The sequence below is a fragment of the Protopterus annectens genome, chromosome 2.part1, assembly GCF_019279795.1.
Source record: "Protopterus annectens isolate FY-2018-M chromosome 2.part1, PAN1.0, whole genome shotgun sequence".
NCBI classification, from domain to species: domain Eukaryota; kingdom Metazoa; phylum Chordata; order Ceratodontiformes; family Protopteridae; genus Protopterus; species Protopterus annectens.
The window spans coordinates 1,521,969,596-1,521,991,322 of NC_056729.1; the positions used below are offsets into that span (position 1 = coordinate 1,521,969,596).

Consider the following 21,727-nt stretch of genomic DNA (forward strand, 5'->3'; position numbering starts at 1 on the left):
ATCTGAACTGCTCATCTCCCATCTTACTTTCTACTACTCTGCATATCCGTTTATCAGTCACCCTCTCCAAAACTTTCATGCAGTGTGACAGTAGTTTTATATCTCTGTATTGCCCACAGCTGTGGATGTCCCTTGTGTTCTTGTGCACTAGCACGAGTATGCTTACTCTACAGTCATCTGGGATATGCCTTTCTCTTCACACTGCTATGAGTACCCTCAGGAGTCATTTCTTCCCTATCTCACCCAGCATCTTTATCAAATCTGCTGTGATCTCACCTGAACCCGCCATTTTCCTTGACTTCATCTTCCTTAATGCTAGTCTTACTTCTTCTAGGGTAGGCTCCTCTTCTTTCATCATAGGCAAGTGATACAGATACAAACAGACAGTATGTGTGTGTGGTCTGTTACATCAATAAATAAAACAAAATCTAGTCTCACCCATTATGTTGAAAAGCCATAAGGGTGTAGCAGTGGGCAATATCATCCCGGTAATTTCTTGTTGGAATGCACATCCCAGGCAAGTCCATTATCTTAGTGAACAAACTGAGTAGGTCAATTATTTTGCTACAGAAATGATGATGTTAAGTTGTCTGTCTCGCCTTCATTCTTACTGGTTGGGATCGGAGCCGTTCCTCAGCTCCGACTCAGCCATCTTCTATAGCTCAAGAGCTGTTTACTGGCTCGAGGCTACCCCTTATCCCATGATGCCTAGCGATAGCTACCCAGATCTCGTTTGCTGCTTCAGCTGCGAGGTGTCGTTTTTCTGGCTCAGGCTCGTATAAAGTTTTTGTATAGCTTTCTTACTCTAGAATTCTATATTTTCAGTGTTTATTGTTAAAGATTAGTCTTGTTTTTTGTGTGATAGCTAATGTTTAGTAGTATCCCTTCTTTACCTTGTAGAACTCGTTTAACTTAAAGAGTTCTCCCCCACCCCTCCCCCATCCTCTTCTTGTCAGGTTAGTCATTTACGTTAGAGGCTTTCCTTCTACCTTTCTTCATAGGCTAGCCATTTAAGTTCGAGGCTTTCGTATTTAAAAAAAAAAAAAACTTTTATCTATAGTCTTGTAGTACAGAGTTTTTTTTGTGTAGACTGTATTTTGCTTTGGTAGCTGTTGTTGTATTTGTTGTTTCCTTCTTTCAAGATGTCGAAGGAATCCAAAGTGTCTGGATTCAAGAAGTGTGACTCATGCTCTCAGAAAATGTCTCTGACAGATGGGCACACTTCTTGCATCTATTGTTTAGGTGCTGTGCACCTGCAGGACTCTTGTTCTATCTTCCATGCCTTTAGTCCAAGAGTCCTGCAGGAGCGTAAGAATAAGCTTATTCTCAGGGGTCTTTTAAAACCCCAGGATTCACCAGCCAAGAGCTCTCAGCCTGTGAAATCTCCTAAATCTACCAAGCCGTCAGCTCCAAGTTCGGAGCCGTCCTCGGTTCAGACTCTACCTTCTACTTCGGTTCCGGCTGGTACCGGTAAGACTATCTCCCCGTCGGCTCCATCAGAAACCTCGGAGCCTTCACGGAGCCACAAGAGGCTGAGGTCCCCTTCACTGAAATCGGTACATTCGGCTCCTCGGTCTCCTTTGCTTCAGAGCGAGCGCAGTCACCAATCCTCTCAATCCTCTAGGTTGTCCGATCACGATGTGGAGAGAGTGGTCATTAAGTTGCTAAAGTCACAGGCACTTGCCAAGATGTTGTCCAGCCTTCCTCAACAGGTGTTGGCTCCATCCACTTCTATCGATGTTCCTCCTCCGACTCCAATGAGTTCGGAGCCGTAGTTCGTTTGCAGTTCGAGTAGTGGAACAATCGACTCCGATAACTCTATCTCCTTCTGTTCCGATATCGGCTCTGATCCCTTCGGTGGTGCCTCCTGTCGAGGGATCTGGGTGCCGGGCTTCCCTCGTCGGCTCCGAGGGGGCGAGTGGCATCGGACCCTTGTCCGACCCCATTCTCTCTCTCAGAGCTTTGGCACAGGTGAGCTCGGCTCCTACATCGGCCTCGGAGCCGTCTCCCTCGGTGCGGAGAGGGATTCCGATTTCTTCGGAACCGGAGCTTTCTCTGCATCATGGCAGGGCCACCTTCGATGTCATGAGGAGTGTGCTGGCCACTGAGTCAGCTCCACTATCGGCTCCACCGGCTCCGTCCCCTGTAGTGCTTGTACCAACCTCTGCTTCTCCTCCAGACCCCAAGCATAGGGAACCAGCGCTCCAGGGCACCCCATTGGGTGTTTCCTCTTCTTCCGAGGCCTCCCCTGATCATTCAGAGGAGCTCCCTCGTAAGAAGAAGTGCAAGAGGAAGCACATTGACTCCCCTGAGTCTGTCACTTCTGATACAGATTTAGATAATTTGAAAGGGTCCCCAAGATCCCCCTCTGAAGATGTTTCCTTCTCGGACATCCTAGAAATGCTTAAGCAGAAGGGGAACTGAAACCCCCTAGCCCCTACCGAGGATGAGTCTGTATTTCTGGATGCGTTCGGTTCCCGACCTTCCACTTCCTGGGTTTCTCCACCTTTCAATCCACTTATGGCAGTGGTGGCTCGAAAGGCTTGGTCAGCTCCGGATACAGTGGAACCTACTCCCTGGAGACCTGGCAAGTTCATCACAGCACCCCAAGATAAGCAATTCCTTACCAAAGGTGTTCCTGTTGATGCCATGGTGGTAGCAGCAGCCACCAAAAAAGAGTTAGCGGAGACCTCTTCGTCTGTCCATTCTCCTAACAAGGAGGAGTCTAGGACCATGGACGGATACGTGAAGCGAATGTTCGCTTCAGCGACCTTTTCTATGAGGTCATTGAACTACTTATGTCATTTTACCCAGCTTCACAGGGATATTCTTAAAGAGCTCAGAGATACCCTTCAAGATCCATCAGCTGAGGGGGCTCAAGCTAAAGTGGCTTCTCAGCTGGTGACGCTTAATTCCGTAGTTAAGTTAACTCCTCCATGAGACTCATTTCCTATGCAGCCGATGGTGCGAGTAGAGCCGCAGGTATGGGTGTGGCCCTTAGGAGGCATGCATGGATGCGGCTGTTTAATTTTGCAGAACCCTTTCAAGCGTCATTCACAAACACCCCCTTCGATGGTTCCTTTCTTTTTGGACCACAGGTGAAAGACACTTTGACTAGGTGTGAGCAAGAAGGCAAGACTCTCTCTGCCATGGGAGTCCATTTTTCCACTCCTTCTAGACCATGCCCCAAAGGTCAGAAGAGTGGCAAAATGTGGTTCTGAAAATCCCAGGGAGCCTTGCCTGACACACGTAGCGATTTTTCCTCCAGGGGCAGAGGGGGAAACAATAACAACAGACGCCACCCTCGTGGCAGAGGGGGTCCGCAGAACCAGGGCAACAGAGAATCCTTCTCTGATAAGCCCTTTCAGCATCCCTGAAGGGTTGCCCAGCTGCTCACCTCTGGAGGCAGTCGGGGGAAGACTTTCACTGTACCCAAAAGCCTGGAAAAATGGTCCATTATATCCAGAGGTTACAAAATTCCCTTCTGTCCACCCCCCCTTACTGTCAAGAAAACCCCTTTCAGATGTTCCACCCAATCTGAAGGACCAAGCAGTAATACAAGTTTCAAAACTGCTAGAAAAAAGAGTCATCCAGGAAGTCCTGACAGACCAGCATGGATCCGGAACTTACTCAAGGTTCGTTTTGGTACTAAAAAAGACAGGGGACTGGAGACTGATTCTGGATGTCAACAGACTAAACAAGTCTGTACAAAGAATAAAGTTTCAGATGGTCACGCTTCAGTCCATTCTACCCTTTCTAGGTCAGGACAATTGGATGTGCTCGTTAGATCTTCAGGATGCGTACTACCATATCAAGATGGACAGGCACTCCATGAGATTTCTTCGCTTCCAGCTCGGAGACAGTCATTATCAATTCAGAGCTCTGCCCTTTGTTCTCACCACAGCCCCAAGGGTGTTCACCAAATGTATGGCAGTGGTCACGGCTCACCTGAGACGTCGAGGATTCCAGGTGTTTCCACATCTAGACGACTGGCTCCTCACTCCTACTCCCAGGCGTCAACTTCTACAAGCCAGGGACTACACACTCACAATCTGCTTCCAGCTAGGCATTACAATAAACTTTGAAAAATCTGCCTTGTGGCCCTGTCAATCTATCACCTACATAGGAGCAGACTTAGACACAAGGAACATGTCCGCAAGGCTACCGCCAGAAAGGGTGTCTACAATTCGTCAGCAAGTACAAATTCTGATGCAGAGCAAAAGAATCCAAGTCAGGTTTGTCTTTCAAACTCTGGGTTCCATGGCGGTAGCCATTCTTCTAATCCCACTGGCCCGCTTTCACATGAGGATCCTTCAGTGGCTTCTGTTCACACAGTGGTCTTTCCAACAGCTGCCCATGTCTCACATGATCATGATTACAGAAACATGCAAAAGGCACCTTTCCTGGTGGATGGTCTCCTCACTAGTGACTCAGGGCAGACCCTTCATTCAGCCTCCTCCGGTAGCCGCAGTGACCACAGATGCCTCCCTGATAGGGTGGGGGGAGGGGCATTATCAGAGCAGGACAGTCCAAGGCACTTGGCAGCCTCACGAGTATCATCTGCACATAAACATCCTAGAAATGAGAGCCATGCTCCTAGCATTGCAAGCCTTTCAGGACTCTCTTCCTTCTGGGACCATTGCAGTTTAAACAGACAACATGTCAGTGGTGTGGTACATCAACAAGCAGGGCAGAACCAGGTCCTACCCCCTGTGTCGAGAAGCACTCAGACTGTGTCAGTGAGCGATTTCCTCGCAACGTTTTCTGATTGCGACGCATATCCCAGGGAGGTCCAGCGTCATAGCGGACAGGCTCAGCAGAGCTATCCTCATGCCTCACGAGTGCTCCCTGAATCAGGAAGTTGCGGATCTTATCTTCCGCAAATGGGGACAGCCTTGCTGCGATCTTTTTGCCACCCCCTTCAAAAGCAAATGCAGCAACTACTTCTCCCTTCTTCCGCTTCCAGGTCACTCACCCAGAGATGCTCTAGTCCATGATTGGCCTCAGGGACTTCTTTATGCCTTTCCTCCATTTCCCCTGATTCCAAAACTCATACAGAAAGCAATATCATTGGGTAGCAAAATGATCCCCATTGCCCCCTACTGGCCTCGACAGATATGGTTCCCGTTCCTGCACCATTACATTCTCGATCAGCCCTGGACTCTGGATTCGATTCCAGACCTACTGATTCATCAGTCATTCGGGTTGCATCAATCCCTCCAAACCCTCCAGCTCACAGCTTGGTTGCACCACTTCCAACCCTAGCCAGGCTTCCTAGCATTTCCCCGGCTGTACGTGAGATTATTGTCTCCTCTCACAAATTCACAACCAGAAAAACCTATGCTAGTAAATGGAAACGTTTTTCTTGTTGGGCAGAGGCTAGGAACGTTGATCCCTTTACAGCCCCAGTCCATGAAATTCTGGAATTACTAGCACAACTTTTTCATTCTGGGTCCGCTTCTGCTACAATCTGGGTTCAATTAGCGGCTATTTCTAACTTCCATGTCGGCCTGTCATATTCAAACATTATGTCTCATAAGCTCTGTAAAGCTTTTTTGAGAGGGACCACTTTCCTTAGGCCTCCAGTGGGAGATCCCCCTCCTTCTTGGGACCTTAATCTGGTATTAACTTCCTTAATTCTGCCCCCTTTTGAACCAGCAGCGTCCTGCCCTATTAAGTTTCTATCTTGGAAGAGAGACTTTCTGGTAGCTATTACTTCAGCCAGGCGCATCTCTGAACTTCAGGCACTATGTGTTCGTCCTCCATACTTGGTTTTTCATAAGGACAGGGTTGCTCTGAGGACTAATCCTTCATTTCTTCCAAAAGTCTGCTCAGAAAATAATTTAAACCAATCTATAGACCTTCCCGTGTTTTTCCCGAATCACACCGACAAGGCAGAGTACAAATTACACCAATTGGACATTCATAGACAATTGCGTTTTTACCTGCACAGGACTAAGGAAATAAGGAAGTCGGATCAGCTATTCCTTTCCTATGCTCTAGGCAAACAAGGTCTCCCAGTTTCCAAGGTGACCTTATCCAGGTGGTTGTCTCACACTATTACTTTCATTTATCAACTAAGGAACAAAGAGTTACCTATCAAACCGAAAGGTCATTCTACTAGGGCCTTGACCACCTCTGCAGCCTTCCAGTCCAGGTTGTCCATGGATTCTATCTGTGCAGCTGCTACGTGGGCAAATCCTCATACCTTTATTTCTCATTACAAGCTAGATATGATCTCCAGGAGCAGAGCTAACGCTAACGTTGGTTCCACTGTTCTGAAGAGTCTGTTCCAATGAGCCGCCCAGGATTGTAGGTGCTAGGGACGGTATCCCAACCAGCAAGAATGAAGGCGAGACAGACAACTTAACATAAAAAAGTTATGTACCTACCATAATGTTCCATGTTAGTTGTCTTCATCTCGCCTTCTTTCTTGCGTCCCACCCTCCATCCCCCTGTCCTATTAGACCGAGAGGAGTTCTGGTTTCACTGGCTGAGTGTTCTCTGCTTTGTTTCCTCTACTGACTTAGAGAGTATGACAGGTCTGCTCAACCTATTTGTATAGACAGGTATGTTCTCTGGCTATGTCTGGGGTTAGCTATTTGAAACGAGATCTGGGTTGCTATCGCTAGGCATCATGGGATAAGGGGTAGCCTCGAGCTAGTAAACAGCTCTCGAGCTATAGAAGATGGCCGAGTTGGAGCCGAGGATCGGCTCCGATCCCAACCAGTAAGAAAGAAGGCGAGATGAAGACAACTAAAATGGAATGTTATGGTAGGTACATAACTTGTTTTTCTTCGTGTTTCACAGTATCACAGTCATCACCTGTGGGTTATCCCTGCTGTGATGGCCCTCAGCTGGCCCGAACACCAGAGTCAATGTTTTTCCTGTGTCGGCTGCTGTCACTTGCTGACTGACGTCAGGTCGCCAGTGCTATAAAGGAGGGCAGCCAACACCATTACATCAGTCTTTCTTGCCATGGAGCCCATAGCAGAAGCAGTTCGCAAGTGTGCTGGTCGGTCGCTACCAGAGTTTGAATTACAGCTGAAAACATCTAAAAGCTAAGTACCCCATTGGGGATCCTTTTTTCTTACACTAACCGATGTCTGAAAAAGTTAACAATTGTCTCACCTGTGGAAAGCAAATCCCACACCAAGACTTCCAGTCATACTGCGTCACTTGTTTAGGCCCAGACCACGAAGTCCCCTGTTGCCAGTTCTGTTCCCTCTTTAACATGAGAACCATTTGTCATAGAGCTCTTATTGTAACCAGGTATTTTCATCTCCCATCTTCACATTCTTAAATGGCATCCATCAGCCAACAGTCTGTAGACATTCCGAAAAAACGTAAGGATAAAGATAGAGACAGACCACACAAGGCTAAGCCTTCTGATGACTCTACTGCAAAGCAGGTCGTCAGTTCTCCATAATTCAGTGAGGCGCTTTCGCAGCTCCTGATGCCCAGTTCGATACCTTTGCAGGCCTCTACTGAGACCTTTTCGGAGTACGGTATGCTGCAGAATTCTTATTCATCTTCCGAGCCTTTGATTGACTCTGCCTTGGTTGGGTCCAGTATTGTGACGTAGGCACTGGCTTCCAAGGAGGTCTTTCGCACTACCAAATCTAGACCAGAAACGATGTCTTCTCATCTGACTACCATTTCTCTCAGACCGATAGATACTAGAAGCAAGGCCACTCTTAGGAAAACTACCTCTAGCCACAATTTTACTCCTGCCCCACCACCCCAAGTTCAAATGCTTAAAATGGCGGAGGATCTTATCACCCTTATAAGAGGTAGTCAGGCCACAACTTCTAAAAGGAAAAGAGACCTTTCTTCTGAAATACTGACAGAACAGGATTCTGAGGAGTCTGATTATTCAGATTTTGAAGAGGAACAATCTCTGACTGCTTATGAGGATTCAGATACAGAGGAATGCATTCCTTCTGGCTCCCCACCAGAAGATCTTTCCTTTGGGGAAATACTTCACACTCTCAGGGAACATTTCCACTGGGAATCCCAGGACTTCCCCCAGTCTAGAAAAAGACTGAGAGTTTCTAGACCTGCCCCAGCACAGACCATTGGCCATCCCTCCAATCTTAGAGGTGTTGGAATGATGTCTTCCATGAAAGCAGCTTAGCTCCTGACGCCCTCCCACCTGCTCCCAGAAAGCCTGACAGGTATTACAGAGTACTGGATTCTCACAAATACCTGTACAGAAATCCTGCTGCAGACCCGGAGGTCATTAGACAGGGACCAAAAGGAGCTAAGGCTAGTTCTGCAAAGAATCCTGTTCCTTCTGGTAAGGACTCCAGAGCTCTGGACAGATGGGGTAAAAAGTATACACCTCTGCAACCTTAGCTGTCAGAGCACTCAGCTGTCAGTTCCACATGTTAAAATATCAACAACACACTTTGGAACTATTAAAACAAAAGATTTCAACCTTTCCTGACTGTGCCAATTCGAAAGAGTTAGCAGATTTACTGCACTCTACTTGTCTTGTGGCGAAACACTCATTACTCCATGGATATGACACCCTAGAAGTCTCAAGCAGGGCAACAGTGTCAGGATCTGTCATTAGGAGACATGCATGGCTGAAGGAACAACATCTTCCTAATTATGTCAAATCTAAATTACTTGATGCACCCTTGGATAAGGACCGCTTGTTTGGAGTAAAAGCAGAAGAGGTGCTTAAAAAGATGGAAGACAAAGCAAAATCTATGCAAACAGTAAAAGATTTCTTTCAGGTACAACTTCCTAGGTTCAGCAGGCATTTTCCCTCAAAGCACTGGTCCTTTCCTGTACCTAGCAGACAGGGGCAAGGTAAGCCCTGCGGGGACAGACCACCCAGACTCCTATCCCAGGGACAGTAGAGAACCAAACAGTGGACCACTTCTGCTCCTAAGGCAGGGAGTTCTAAGCCATCCCTCTATGGCAAAAACTCTCAATGACTCCCTCTCCCCTCTTTTCACTCACCACAGACAAGGAGGAAGGTTCTCCCTCTGCAAAGAAAATTGACTTTCTGTCACAAAGGACCAATGGGTCTTAAAGATCATTTTTCAGGGATATAAATTCTCCTTCAACAAACTCCCAATTCGAAGAGGGAACCCAGACTTGCCTCCAAATCATTGGGCAGAGGCACTGAAACATGTCCATACTCTCATATCCCAAGGAGCAGTAGAACCTGTCCCCTCAGATCAAATGGACAAAGGCTTTTATTCCAGACTATTCCTTGTTCCCAGAAAAGAGGGCACTTGGTGCCCTGTCCTGGATCTATCCATTCTGAACACCTTCCTGGTAGTCCCCAAATTCAAAATGCTAACTTTGCAGCAGCTGCTCCCTATGCTGCCTGGTTAGTTACCCTATTTTAAAAGATGCCTACCTCCACATCCCCATAGCGGGATCCTGCAGGAAATTCCTCTGCTTCAGAGCAGGCTCACAGCACTTTAAGTTATCTGTGCTACCCTTTGGCTTATCTAATGCTCCCAGGGTATTCACCAAAGCTTAGCCCCGGCCATAGCCTTTTGCAATCAGAAAAATATACAGATTTACCCTTATCTGGATGACTGCCTCATTCAGGCAGATTGCAAAGAAAAGCTCCTCAAGGACCTCCTCTTTGTCAAAACCCTCATAACCTCCGTAGGGTACACCATCAACGAGAAGAAATCAAAGCAAACACCCTCCAGGAAGATAATTTTCTTGGGAGTACTGCCGGACACTGCATCCCAAATGGCCTTCCTGTTCCCAAAAAAGCAGAGTTTCCTGCCTCTCTATTTCACCCATCTGGCTTCCAGAAGACACTTCACTGCAAGCCTTGGGGTACATGGCATCTTGCATCTTTCGAATTCCTCTGGCCAGGCTTCACATGAGAAAACTTCAGTGGTACCTAAAGAACCTTTGGTGTCAGCACTCTCAATGTCTAGAGACCTCTCTTCCTTTTCCTCTGATCCCCTGTATAAGGGCCGAATTTCTCTGGTGTGCAGGGTCCTGTGCCCAGAACAAGGGTCTTTCCTTCACCCTCCACCCAACCGGGCAAACCATTACCACTGATGCCTCAGACATTGCTTGGGGCGCTCATCTAGAAGGCAGGTGCACCCAAGGTCTTTGGGATGCCCAGCACCTTCCCTTACACATCAGCCAGAAGGAAATGTTGGCAGTACAAAAGACTCTGACATCCTTCAAACCCCATCTCAAGCCAGGGGTTCTCCTTATCAAAACTGACAACACCACAGTAATGTAGTAAATCAACAAACAGGGAATGACCCAATTTTACCCTCTGTGCAGGCTAGCCATGAACCTCTGGCTGACAGCCTCTCTAGCCCAATACCTACCAGGGATCAACAACACCCTGGCAGATCACTTAAGCAGAAACTTACTGGACGCCCACGAATGGCAGCTCCACAGAAAAATCTTCTTACAAATCACTCAGGCATGAGGACTCCGGAGGTGGATCTCTTTGCTTCACATCTCAACCATCAGCTGAAAAAATTCTGTACCAGGGAGTATCACCACCTAACGTGGAAGGTGAATGCCTTGACCTTCCCCTGGAACACCCTCTTTGTGTATGCATTCCCTCGTCTGCCTCTTATTCCCAAGGTACTGATCAAAATAAGGGAGGAGAGACCAAAGGCCATCCTCATTGCTCCAGATTGTCCCAGAAAACATTGCTACCCCTTACTGTGTAGCTTGACCTTACAGCCTCCCAGGCAGCTACCCCTGATCACAGACCCCTTGACTCAGATGGGGGGGGATGCTGCACACAGACTTGCAGACTGTCAAACTATCAGCATGACTAATACTATAAAGACAAACACGGGGCTCCTGGTAAGCAAACAGGTTGTAGACATTATCAGAGGCCAGAAGGCCCAGCACCAGAAAATCTTATGCAGGAAAATGGAAAAGATTCTGTTCTTAGAGCCAGTCTTGGGGGGGGGGGGGGTTTGGGGGGGGCAATACCTCAAAACCTTCCATCCCTAGTGGCCTCTCCTTCTCCTCTATTAAAATCCACGCCTCAGCCATTTCAGCTCATTTTGATACAGAACAGCCCCTGTTCGCCCATCCTTTGATTAAACAATTACTCAGAGGGGCTTCTAATATCAGACCTCCCAGAAGGCCACCCACTCCAGCCTGGGACCTGATTTATGTTTTGGAAAAACGAACCTTACTACCCTTCAAACCTGCTGCTTCAGCATAACTAAGATACATCTCCTGGAAGACTGCTTTTCTCCTAGCTATCACCTCAGCCAGAAGGGTTTCTGAACTTCAGGCACTGATGGCCATTGAGCCCTTCATAATCTTCCATGCAGACAGGGTCTCCCTGAGGACTAATCCCTCCTTTATGCCCAAGGTGGTATGTAATGTAACTCTCAACCAGGCCATACAGCTACTCAAATTCTTTCCTAACCCTCAAAACAGGGGGGAAAGAGTTCTGCACTCACTAGATGTGCACAGACAGCTCAGATACTGTCTGGACCATACTAAACCCTTCAGGAAAACAGACCAACTACTTGTCAGCTTTGCCCCAGGGGTAGAGGGGAAGCCCATTTTCAAACAAACCATTTCCAAATGGATATCACACTATATCCATTTCTGCGACAGAATGCATGGGAACTCCCCCACAAGTCTGTTCGAACCTATTCCACTAAGGCAGCCTCCACTTCCACAGCATTCCTCAGAGGAGTTTCCACCAGGGACATCCTGGAAGCTGCCACCTGGAATTTTGTCCATACCTTTACCAAGCATTACCACCTACCTCTGTTTTCTAAGGCTAGGGCAGGGTTTGCCCCTGCAGTTCTTCGGGGCCTGCTGACCCATTCCTAGGTCTCTTACTAATCCTACCACCCCTCTCCTCAGCTTTGGGAATCCCCCCACAGGTGATGACTGCAACAGAGAAACACGAAGAACATAGTACAGTTGTGTACACTTACCATAAATTTAAATGTCTTGAGTGTATTCACTGTTGCAGTCCTGGTTTCCCTCCCTCCTTCCCCATTATATCTTCTTTCTTTAAGGAGACATAAGCTTCTCACGATGGCTTTTAGCCACCAGGACCACTTTACCATATTTACTTGGGCCTCTGACTGGTTAGGGCAAAAAAAACTGATGTAATGGCGTTGGCTGCCCTCCTTTATAGCACTGATGACCTGACGTCAGTCAGCAAGCAACAGCAGCCGACGCAGAAAAACATGGTATTCAGGTCAGCCGAGGGCTACCACAGCTGGGATAACCCACAGGTGATGACTGCAACAGGGAATACACTCGAACATCTACATTTATTGTAAGTGTACACAACTGTACTTTCTCCGAATCCATCAGGGGCTAATAAGAGCTCCAGCTACAGATGCTAGCCCCTAGCAATTTGCTTGCAACCCCAACCAGTACTAAGTGCATCAGCTGCTTTCTCCCGATCCTTCAGGAGGGGCAGTCCCTGAGGGACAATCTAGTCCATACTTGGCCCTGGGACTTCTGTAGTCTTACCCTCTGACTCCTGCCATAGTCTGGTTTCTTCACAAAGTGGCCTGGTGCATGTCAAAAGTGACTCTTTCTGCTCCCTTTTAGTCTCAACAGGTTTGATTACCCTTTCTTTAGACTAACCTGTTGTACCCACCTGTTTTCTGGATCCCCTTCCGGATCTGATTTCTCATCTCTTTGGCAAGCCTCACTCAACATCAAATCCCTCAATCTGAGTGATTAATTTCCACACTTCAAGTGATGGCCGGAAATCCCTGGCTTTTTATTGATAAACAGAACCACCATATTTAAAAAATAGCTAAAGAAAGACAAAAATTATATGCAGGGGAAGACATATAAATAAAAAATCACATACATACTAAAATGGGTGAGACCAAAAGAGTCCCCAGTTTTGTCTAAAAGAAACATGAGATGTGCATGTCTTTATGCAGTCCCAGTAGAACTGCTTTAGCTTCTAACTCAATTTTAGCCATTACAGTGTTTTTCTCTGGTCAAATGAGCCTTCTGATTGACAGGTGTGCATAAGAATAATGACCATATGACTTATTCAAACCATTCAGAGTCATACACATGTATTACACTTTTGTTCTGTAGTCATAAGCTGTCACACCTTTAGAAGAATGTAACACTCAATCTTCATTTATTTTTTGGTTTGCTTTGTTGTAAAAGTTTTCTGTAGAAGGTGGCATTACTTGAGGGGCTGCAGTTCAGCTTTTGTTATTTTTTTAAGCACATATAATCTTGTAATTAAAATGCTGTTTATAGTAGAAACATGTAAACCTATTTAAAAGTGCAGTTATAGCTTTGCTGTCTAGTGTTTAATTACTCAAATGGAGGAAACCCCAACACTGTTGTCTCTTTCCCTCCACAGGGAAGTGTGACCAAGCTCTTGTGCACCTCCAGAAGTTCTTTGGCTGTGATCCAGAAGATGCAACAGTGAAGGCTAGATGTGGTTTGATTCACATGACAGCAAACAATCTCCAGAAGGCAGTTGACAGTCTTCATTTTTTGGCTGAAGCAGATCCTAAGGAGCTAGAATTTGTATTATGCTTCTTAAACACAAAGCAACGACAGCTTCTAGCTCAGGTATGGTAGCCACACTTTTCACCTATAAATCTTGTACGATTTTCCTTTTCATCACTAGGGGTGAGCAGTCAAGTCTTATCTTTCTGGGGTAGATTACTGCAACAGTAAATCATAAAATTATGGATTCATCCTACCTGCGTTCTCTTCATCCTTTTCAGAGATGTTCATCGTGTTATACTGCTGCAGTCATCACACTTGGGTTATCCTGCCGTCAGGCAGTCCCGCAGTCGGCTGAATCCCAAAGTCTTGGTCCGGCGTCGGTTGTCGTCGCTTCTTCCCTGACGTCAGTGCGACAGGGGTATAAAAGAGGCAGCCAACACCATTTTCTTCAGTCTTTCTTGCCGCGCGGTGCCCGAAGCAGAAGCAGTTCGCAAGTCTAACTCCTGAGATTTTCGAATCGAATTTCAGCCCGAAGTCTTCTCTAAAGCTAAGTACCCCATTGGGGAAACTTTTCTTGCCTCAGACCGATGTCAGACAAAGTTAATAATTGCATTTCTTGTGGGAAGCAAATACCTCATAAGGATTTTCATTCTTATTGTATTCCTTGCCTAGGCCCAGACCACAATGTCTCTGGTTGTCGGTTTTGTGCTATGTTCAACAAACGTACAATCAAGCGTCGGGCGGATTTCGCCCAACATTATTTTGGCAGAAAATTTAACTACAGCATGTCGTCGGAGCAACCGACATCAGCAATGACTAAAAAATGCAAGGATAAGGACAGGCAACCAAGGCCAAGACCAGATACCGAGGCCACAGCATGGCCTGCTGCCGGTTCTCCGGTTTTCAGCGAGGCGCCTACGTGGTCCCTGACTACCGCTGATTTAGAAATTCTGACAGCCTCCCAGACCGAATCAGCTGGGCCTCAGGAGCCGGTTCCATCTCACCCCTCGGACGCCAACCCTGACGGTGATCCGGAGATTTTGGACAGGCCTTAGGTTTCTGAAGGTGTCTTCAAACCGACAGCTATCTCTATTAAGTCTTATGCTAAACTTAAAGCCCCCTTAAAAGTTAGGAAACCGGGTCCACAGGCCCCTATGCCTAAAAAACAAATGCTTAAGATGACTGAGGATTTAATTACCCTTATCAGGGGTTCCCAACCCCCTCCTGACAAAAGGCCTAGACTGGAGGAAGATTATCCTTCCTCTGACCAAGCATCCATTTCCACAGTTAACTCTGAGGACCAGGATTATTCCTTCCCTCCTTATGAAGACTCAGATGCTGAAGAGTCCATTCCCTCTGTCTCTCCCCCGGAAGACTACTCTTTTGGGGAAACCTTACACACCATGAGGGAACACTTCCACTGGGAAGGCAAAGATTACTCTGACTCTAAGAAAAGACTCTGTGAGTTTCTTCTTCCACAGCATAGACCCCTTGCAAATTCTCCAGTTTTAGACATTTTGTATGATGTTTACTCCGAATCTAAACCCAGACACCTTACCTCCTGCACCAGCTAAACCAGACAGATACTGCCGAGTTCCTAATTCTCATAAGTTTCTATATAAAAGCCCTGTTGCAGACCCCAAAACCATTTCCCAGGGTCCCAAAGGGGTTAAAGCCTCTACTGCTAAGAATCCACTACCTTCTGAAAGAGATTCCAGAGCATTAGAAAGATGGGGGAAGAATGTGTATACGTCTGCCACTTTGGCCATGAGGGCCTTAAACTGCCAATTCCACATGCTAAAATACCAGCAGTACTTGATTACACAGTTAAAGCAGAAAATTATCCCTCAGACAGATCAACCTGATTTCAAAGAGATGCAGGATTTGCTGCATGCAGCAGAACAGGTGGGAAAGCATACCTTACAGTGTGGTTTTGATTCATTGGAAGCCTCATGTAGAGCAGCTGTCACAGGATCTGTAATTCATAGACATGCTTGGCTAAAAGAGCAAGCCTTACCAGAACATGTCAAAGCAAAGTTATTGGATGCTCCATTGCAGAAAGATGTGTTATTTGGTGTCAAAGCAGAAGAAGTCTTAAAGAAAATGGAAGAAAAGGCAAAATCTATGCAGACAGTTAAAGATTTTTTACAGGTACAACCTCCTCATTTCAGCAGAAACTGGCCATCAAAAATCTGGTCCTTTCCTGCATCAGACAGACCCCAAAGGGGTAGGTACATACACCCAAGGGGCAGAGGCCAGCCACAAGGTTCTTTCAGGCCTAGACAATGGCATACAACAACTCAAAGAGGTGGAGACGAAAGATCTCAACCCTTCAGGAAACAAACACAATGACTTCCCTCTTCGCCTGCCAAGCAAAATTGCCCTGGCAGCACCTTTGGGAGGAAGGCTGGCTCTATTTCCACAAAATTGGCACATCATAACAAAGGACAAATGGGTTCTGGATATTTATTACCCGAGGCTACAGATTTCATTTTCACACTTGACCACGGATGAGAGGCATGCCAAATCTGCCTCCAAACCAATGGGCAGAGGCATAAATGCAAATTTCAGCTCTCATGGATATGAAAGCAATTCAAAAGATACCTACAAAGGAGCAAGGTCAAGGTTTTTACTCAAGACTATTTCTAGTATCAAGAAAGGACAAAGCCTGGTGACCCATTTTAGACCTCTCAGTTCTAAACACATACCTGGAGGTACCCAAATTCAAAATGCTCACACTACAGCAGCTTCTTCCCATGCTGGGCAAGGAGTCTTGGCTGGTAACATTGGACCTCAAAGAGGCATACCTGCATGTCCCTATCAGACAAGATTGCAGAAGATACCTCAGATTTTTGGCAGGTACAACTCATTATCAATTCTCTGCATTGCTCTTTGGCTTATCTACTGTGCCCAGAGTATTTACAAAATGCCTGGCATCAGTAATTGCATACTGCAGACAACGAGGAATACAAATTTATCCATATATGGATGACTGCCTGATCCAAGCGGACAGCAAGAGCATTCTATTACAGCATCTGGCATTTGTAACAAAGCTGCTAAGTTGCCTAGGGTACACAGTAAACAAAAAGAAGTCAAAGCTAATACGCTCACAAGACATAATATTCCTGTGTGCCAGCTTAAATACAATGGCCCAGATGGCTTATCTCACACCAGACAAACAAAAACAGCTGACTCAATACTTCAAAAAGATGGCAACTTTTACCCAGCTCACTCCAAGGAAAATCCTGCAGGCATTGGGGTTCATGGCATCCTGCATTCAACTAGTTCCACATGCAAAGCTGCATATGAGGAAATTACAATGGTACCTGAAAAGTGTATGGTCTCAGCACAAGCACAGCCTTGAAACAAGTATACCTCTCATTCCCTGCCTTCAAAAAGAGTTCCTATGGTGGGCTCAAGCATGTCAAATAAACAAGGGTCTTCCTTTTGTCTTACCTCCAGCAAACCAAACTATGACAACAGATTCTTCAGACTACGCCTGGGGAGCCCACATGGCAGGACAGTGCATACAGGGCAAATGGTCTGCAAAACAAATGCATCTACACATCAACCAAAAGGAGATGCTAGCTGTGCAAAATGCACTGACAGCCTTCAAGGACCTCTTGCATCCAGGACAATTACTAATAAGGACAGACAACACCAGTTATGTGGTACATAAACAAACAGGGAGGAACACACTCCTACCCTTTATGCAGACAGGCAATGACCTTGTGGAACACAGCAGGTACAATGGCAAGCACAATTCCTGCCAGGAAAGGAAAACATATTGGCAGACGAATTAAGCAGAAATATGGCAGATCCTCATGAGTGGAGACTACACCCACAAGTATTTTCAATGATAACTCAAAGGTGGGGACGCCCAGGCATAGATCTGTTTGCCTCCCCCAACAATTGCCAACTACAAAAATTTTGCACAAGGACTTATCATTCCCTAGCCTGGAAAGTGGACGCCCTATCATTCAGTTGGACAGCATTAACAGTCTATGCCTTCCCACCACTACCTCTATTGACCAAGGTATTACTGAAAGTCAGATCAGAGAGACCACAAATGATCCTCATTGCTCCGGACCGGCCACGTCAGCACTGGTACCCATTACTAAGGAACTTGACTCACAGCCCTCCATGGACCTTACCTCAATTCCCACTTCTGTTGACTCAGCAAAACTCTCAGATCCTTCACAGTCAGCTCAGGTCTTTAAATTTAGCTGCATGGAGAATACCTTGAATTATCAATCAACACTTCTCTCAAAGGACGTCCTGAATGTCATTTTGGAGGCCAGGAGGCCCAGCACCAGAAAAACTTACTCAGACAAATGGAAAAGATTTTGTGCATGGAACCAGGCTAAAGGCCAAAATCGTGGGATACCAAACATTCCTCAGATACTGCAATACTTAACTGAGATGCTACACAAAGGCCTTTCTTTCTCATCCATTAAGATCCATGCTTCAGCCATTTCAGCTCAGTATAATACGGATCCTCCCATATTCTCACACCCTTTACTAAGGCAGTTTCTCAGAGGGGCTAAGAATATAAGACCCCCCAGAAACCCCCCAACACCAGTTTGGGACCTCAACTTCGTTTTAGAAAAATTAACACTGCCTCCTTTCGAACCAGCCTTCTCAGCAGAACTACAATACTTGTCATGGAAAACAGCTCTGTTGCTGGCTATCACCTCAGCACACAGGGTCTCAGAACTACAGGCACTCATGGCAGTGGAACTTTTCATCATTTTCCATCAGGACAGAGTCTCTTTACGAACTAACCCTACCTTTATGTCAAAGGTAATATCCAGTGTGGCTTTGAATCAGACCATTCATTTACCCACCTTTTATCCAAACCCCAAGAATATAGGAGAAAAACTCCTTCACTCTTTGGACATTCACAGACAGCTACGCTACTATTTGGATAAGACAAAGACCTTCAGAAAAACTGATCAACTCTTTGTATCCTATGCTGCAGGCTCACAAGGAAAGGCTATTTCAAAACAGACCATCTCCAAATGGATAGCACATTGTATCCGCTTTTGCTACTCGCACCATGGGAAAGCAGTGCCTGTTAATATTAGGTCCCATTCTACCAGGGCTACAGCAACCTCAGCAGCCTTTCTCATGGGGGGTTCCAACCAAGGACATTCTGGAGGCAGCTACTTGGAGTTCAGTGCACACCTTTACCAAGCACTACCACCTTTCATTATACTCAAAAACCAGAGCTGGTTTTGCCACTGCAGTTTTGCAGGGCATCCTAGCTTCGCCTAACCCAGTTTAGTACCAGCCACTCCATCCATAGCTTTGGGATTCAACCCAAGTGTGATGACTGCAGCAGTATAACATGATGAACATAGTACAGTTTTGTACCTACCATAAATGTATATGTTCGAGTGTATATACTGCTGCAGTCCAGGTTACCCTCCCACCATCCCCTCTACATACCAGGGTGTTAGTTATAACTCCATGTACATCAGTCAATTGGATACATGTCTATATGGTGTATTTGCTAACAGCTAGTACTATTGTTTATCTACTAAGGTATTTTTCAATAGTTATTTGTATTGCCTTCCTAGTTGGGTGCACCTGACATCTGGGGCAAGAAAAACTGAAGAAAATGACGTCGGCTGCCTCTTTTATACCCCTGTCGCACTGACGTCAGGGAAGAAGCGACGACAACCAACGCCGGACCAAGACTTTGGGATTCAGCCGACTGCGGGGACCGCCTGACGGCAGGATAACCCAAGTGTGATGACTGCAGCAGTATATACACTCGAACATCTACATTTATGGTAGGTACAAAACTGTACTTTTTCAGTCAGTATATTTTTTATTCAGTTTTGCAAATACTGAAGTGCAAACATTATCAGTGGAATTTAAAAAAGTTACCACAAGGGGGATAAGCCCCTTTTCCCCCTCATGGTAACCATTTCCAATTCAGAGACACCATACCACAGTGCTAAACCACAAATTCATGCAGCACCACGGTGAGCTGCCTCTGCAGCTTACTGCAAATGCTGATGAGGCATTTCAGTGGAGTGGCCTATGCTAATTGTGTGGCAGTTTGTGAACAAGTGAGTAAGGTTGTGAATTGCTAACGAGCTACTTCCCATGGTACAGGATTTGATTCCTTTAGCCTTCATTTACCTAGTGTGTAACCTTGAGCAAGCCAATTAACCAGACATTGCGATAGGGTAACTGGCAATTGGGCTAGGCTTATTAATGGTCTTCTGGACTGCATCCAAGTATCTATGACCTTTTGGCCTCTCCGTCTGGAAGTGTCTGCTTAGTTCTGCAGCATAAGTTACCCCAGACAGCAGTATTATTGAACATGCCCAGAAGTTCACGTTTACCCATTACTTCCAGTATGTAACATTGCATTAGAGCTAAGTGCTTGGGAGTTTAAAGGCAAGGTAGTGGTGGTGGTGTTTTGTGTACATGTGCGTGAGTGCACACGTGTGTGTGTGTGTGTGTGTGTGTGTGTGTGTGTGTGTGTGTGTGTGTGTGTGTGTGTGTGTGTGTGTGTGTGTCTGAGTGTATGCAAAAGTATAAGTGGCCTCTGGTGCATGTATGTGCAACTGTGTGTTTGCTTGGGTGGTCACATTAGAGGGATTTGTTTGTGGATGGGTAGGTATGTACTTAAATGTATATACATGTATGTGTGTGTGTGTGTTTATATATACTTATATTTTATATATATATATATATATATATATATATATATATATATATGAGTACTTGTATGTTTGTATGCATGGGTGAATATGTGTGCATCCTTGGTCCTTCAGTGTGATCAGGAGGGTGGGTGTATCTGTGTACATGCATGTGTAAGGGGGTGTGGGTGGCTGTCATACCGCTAGACTAACAATCAGATTATCAGATTGAGTAATATTGATGGGGGGGACTAGACACCAGGGATACTCTTTATATCATGCCCTAAAAGACTCAAAAGGATAAAAGAACATGTTTTCAAGTGCGAAAGACATGGGGATGGGGGGAGAGCAGACTGTAGCAGCCATCTGCATTACCTCTAAATATACTCTTCCTACATAGTACCTTAAGTCTTAGGGGAAAAAAGTAAAAGGGCTTTAAACACTGTACTCTCAGCACACACCCTGCTGCTTAGCAGAGTGTTATTCCTGTGTGCCACCAAGAGACACCAGGGGTACTTTTAACAAATTTCCTTGAAAAGGGGTAATTTAGGAACCTTGCAGCCTAGGCACAGAAAGCAGTTTGATAAGCTACAGCCTTAACCCTTTTCACAAATTGAGGAGGGCTTATGTTAGAGTTTTTTTTTTACAGTATAAAGAGTGTGAGGCTCTAATATCTGGCATTATTCACTGCCTGAAATGATAAATGTGTTACAAGGGACAGGGCACATATAAGAAGCAACATCAGGAGCATTCTGTAAAATCAGGGTAGTTTTAAACTGTTACTTGGACTCACTTAAAGTTATTAGAGCAACAGCCCTAGTATCACAATCCACTTTTTGAACACTAAAAACAAAGAAACTCTTATGTTTGGCATTATTGAATGTAAGGATCCATGATTTCTGAGGGCAGGAACAAAAATATGGATATACATCAGGAACATTGTTGTCAAGTCAGGGACAGTTAAGAGTTATGTATGTATATTTGTATGCTTGTTTGAGTGAATGAGGGGGTGCCTATGCCAACACAATACATGGGCTGCCAGTGGTGACTAATGGAGGAAAGTGCTGATTTGCACTCATCGTAATTATCGGCAATTCAGAGACATTTAAATTAGCTGATAATGAAGGTATTTTCTCATGACAGCTAACATGTCTCTGAATCACATTTTTTCCGGTCACCGAAACAGTCCCTTTCGACTGCAGCTTTTACCTCTCACTGAGGATTGTTTTCTGAATTCCTGAGTCTGATGAAACATTTTAAAACTATCCCTTGCATATAAAACTTAGAAAAGTTTGATCCTTATGTGAATTTCATGAGTGCACTTTGAAAACAAGACAGTAGATGGTTATGATTGGAGAAATAATCATTATTCTCTGTGACACACTGGGGAGTTTTAGCTGCTGTGATGAACTACCAGTTTAAATAAATTCTGACCTTAAGAACTGTCCAGCAACTTTTAAATCTCTTGGTGCTTCTCAGTCTATCAAGTCAGGAATCAGGGACAAAGGTCACACATGAAAGGACACTTTTTTGATACTGAAATTTGGTTATGATAATAGGGTTAATAAGATGTGTCTTAACACACATTTCCTGAAGGATAAGAAGTCTTTTTAATTAAAAAGTCCAGTGTGATG

At 45.5% G+C, this 21,727-nt stretch overlaps 1 protein-coding gene across 1 annotated transcript in view; it reads left to right on the top strand.

The window, feature by feature from the left end:
* Positions 1-21,727, top strand: part of TTC34 (tetratricopeptide repeat domain 34) — a 1,443,441-nt gene that overhangs the window by 1,141,112 nt on the left and 280,602 nt on the right. The window contains exon 7 of the mRNA XM_044062977.1: positions 13,340-13,554. Coding sequence (XP_043918912.1) covers positions 13,340-13,554 — 215 coding nt within the window. The remainder of the gene's footprint in view (positions 1-13,339; positions 13,555-21,727) is intronic.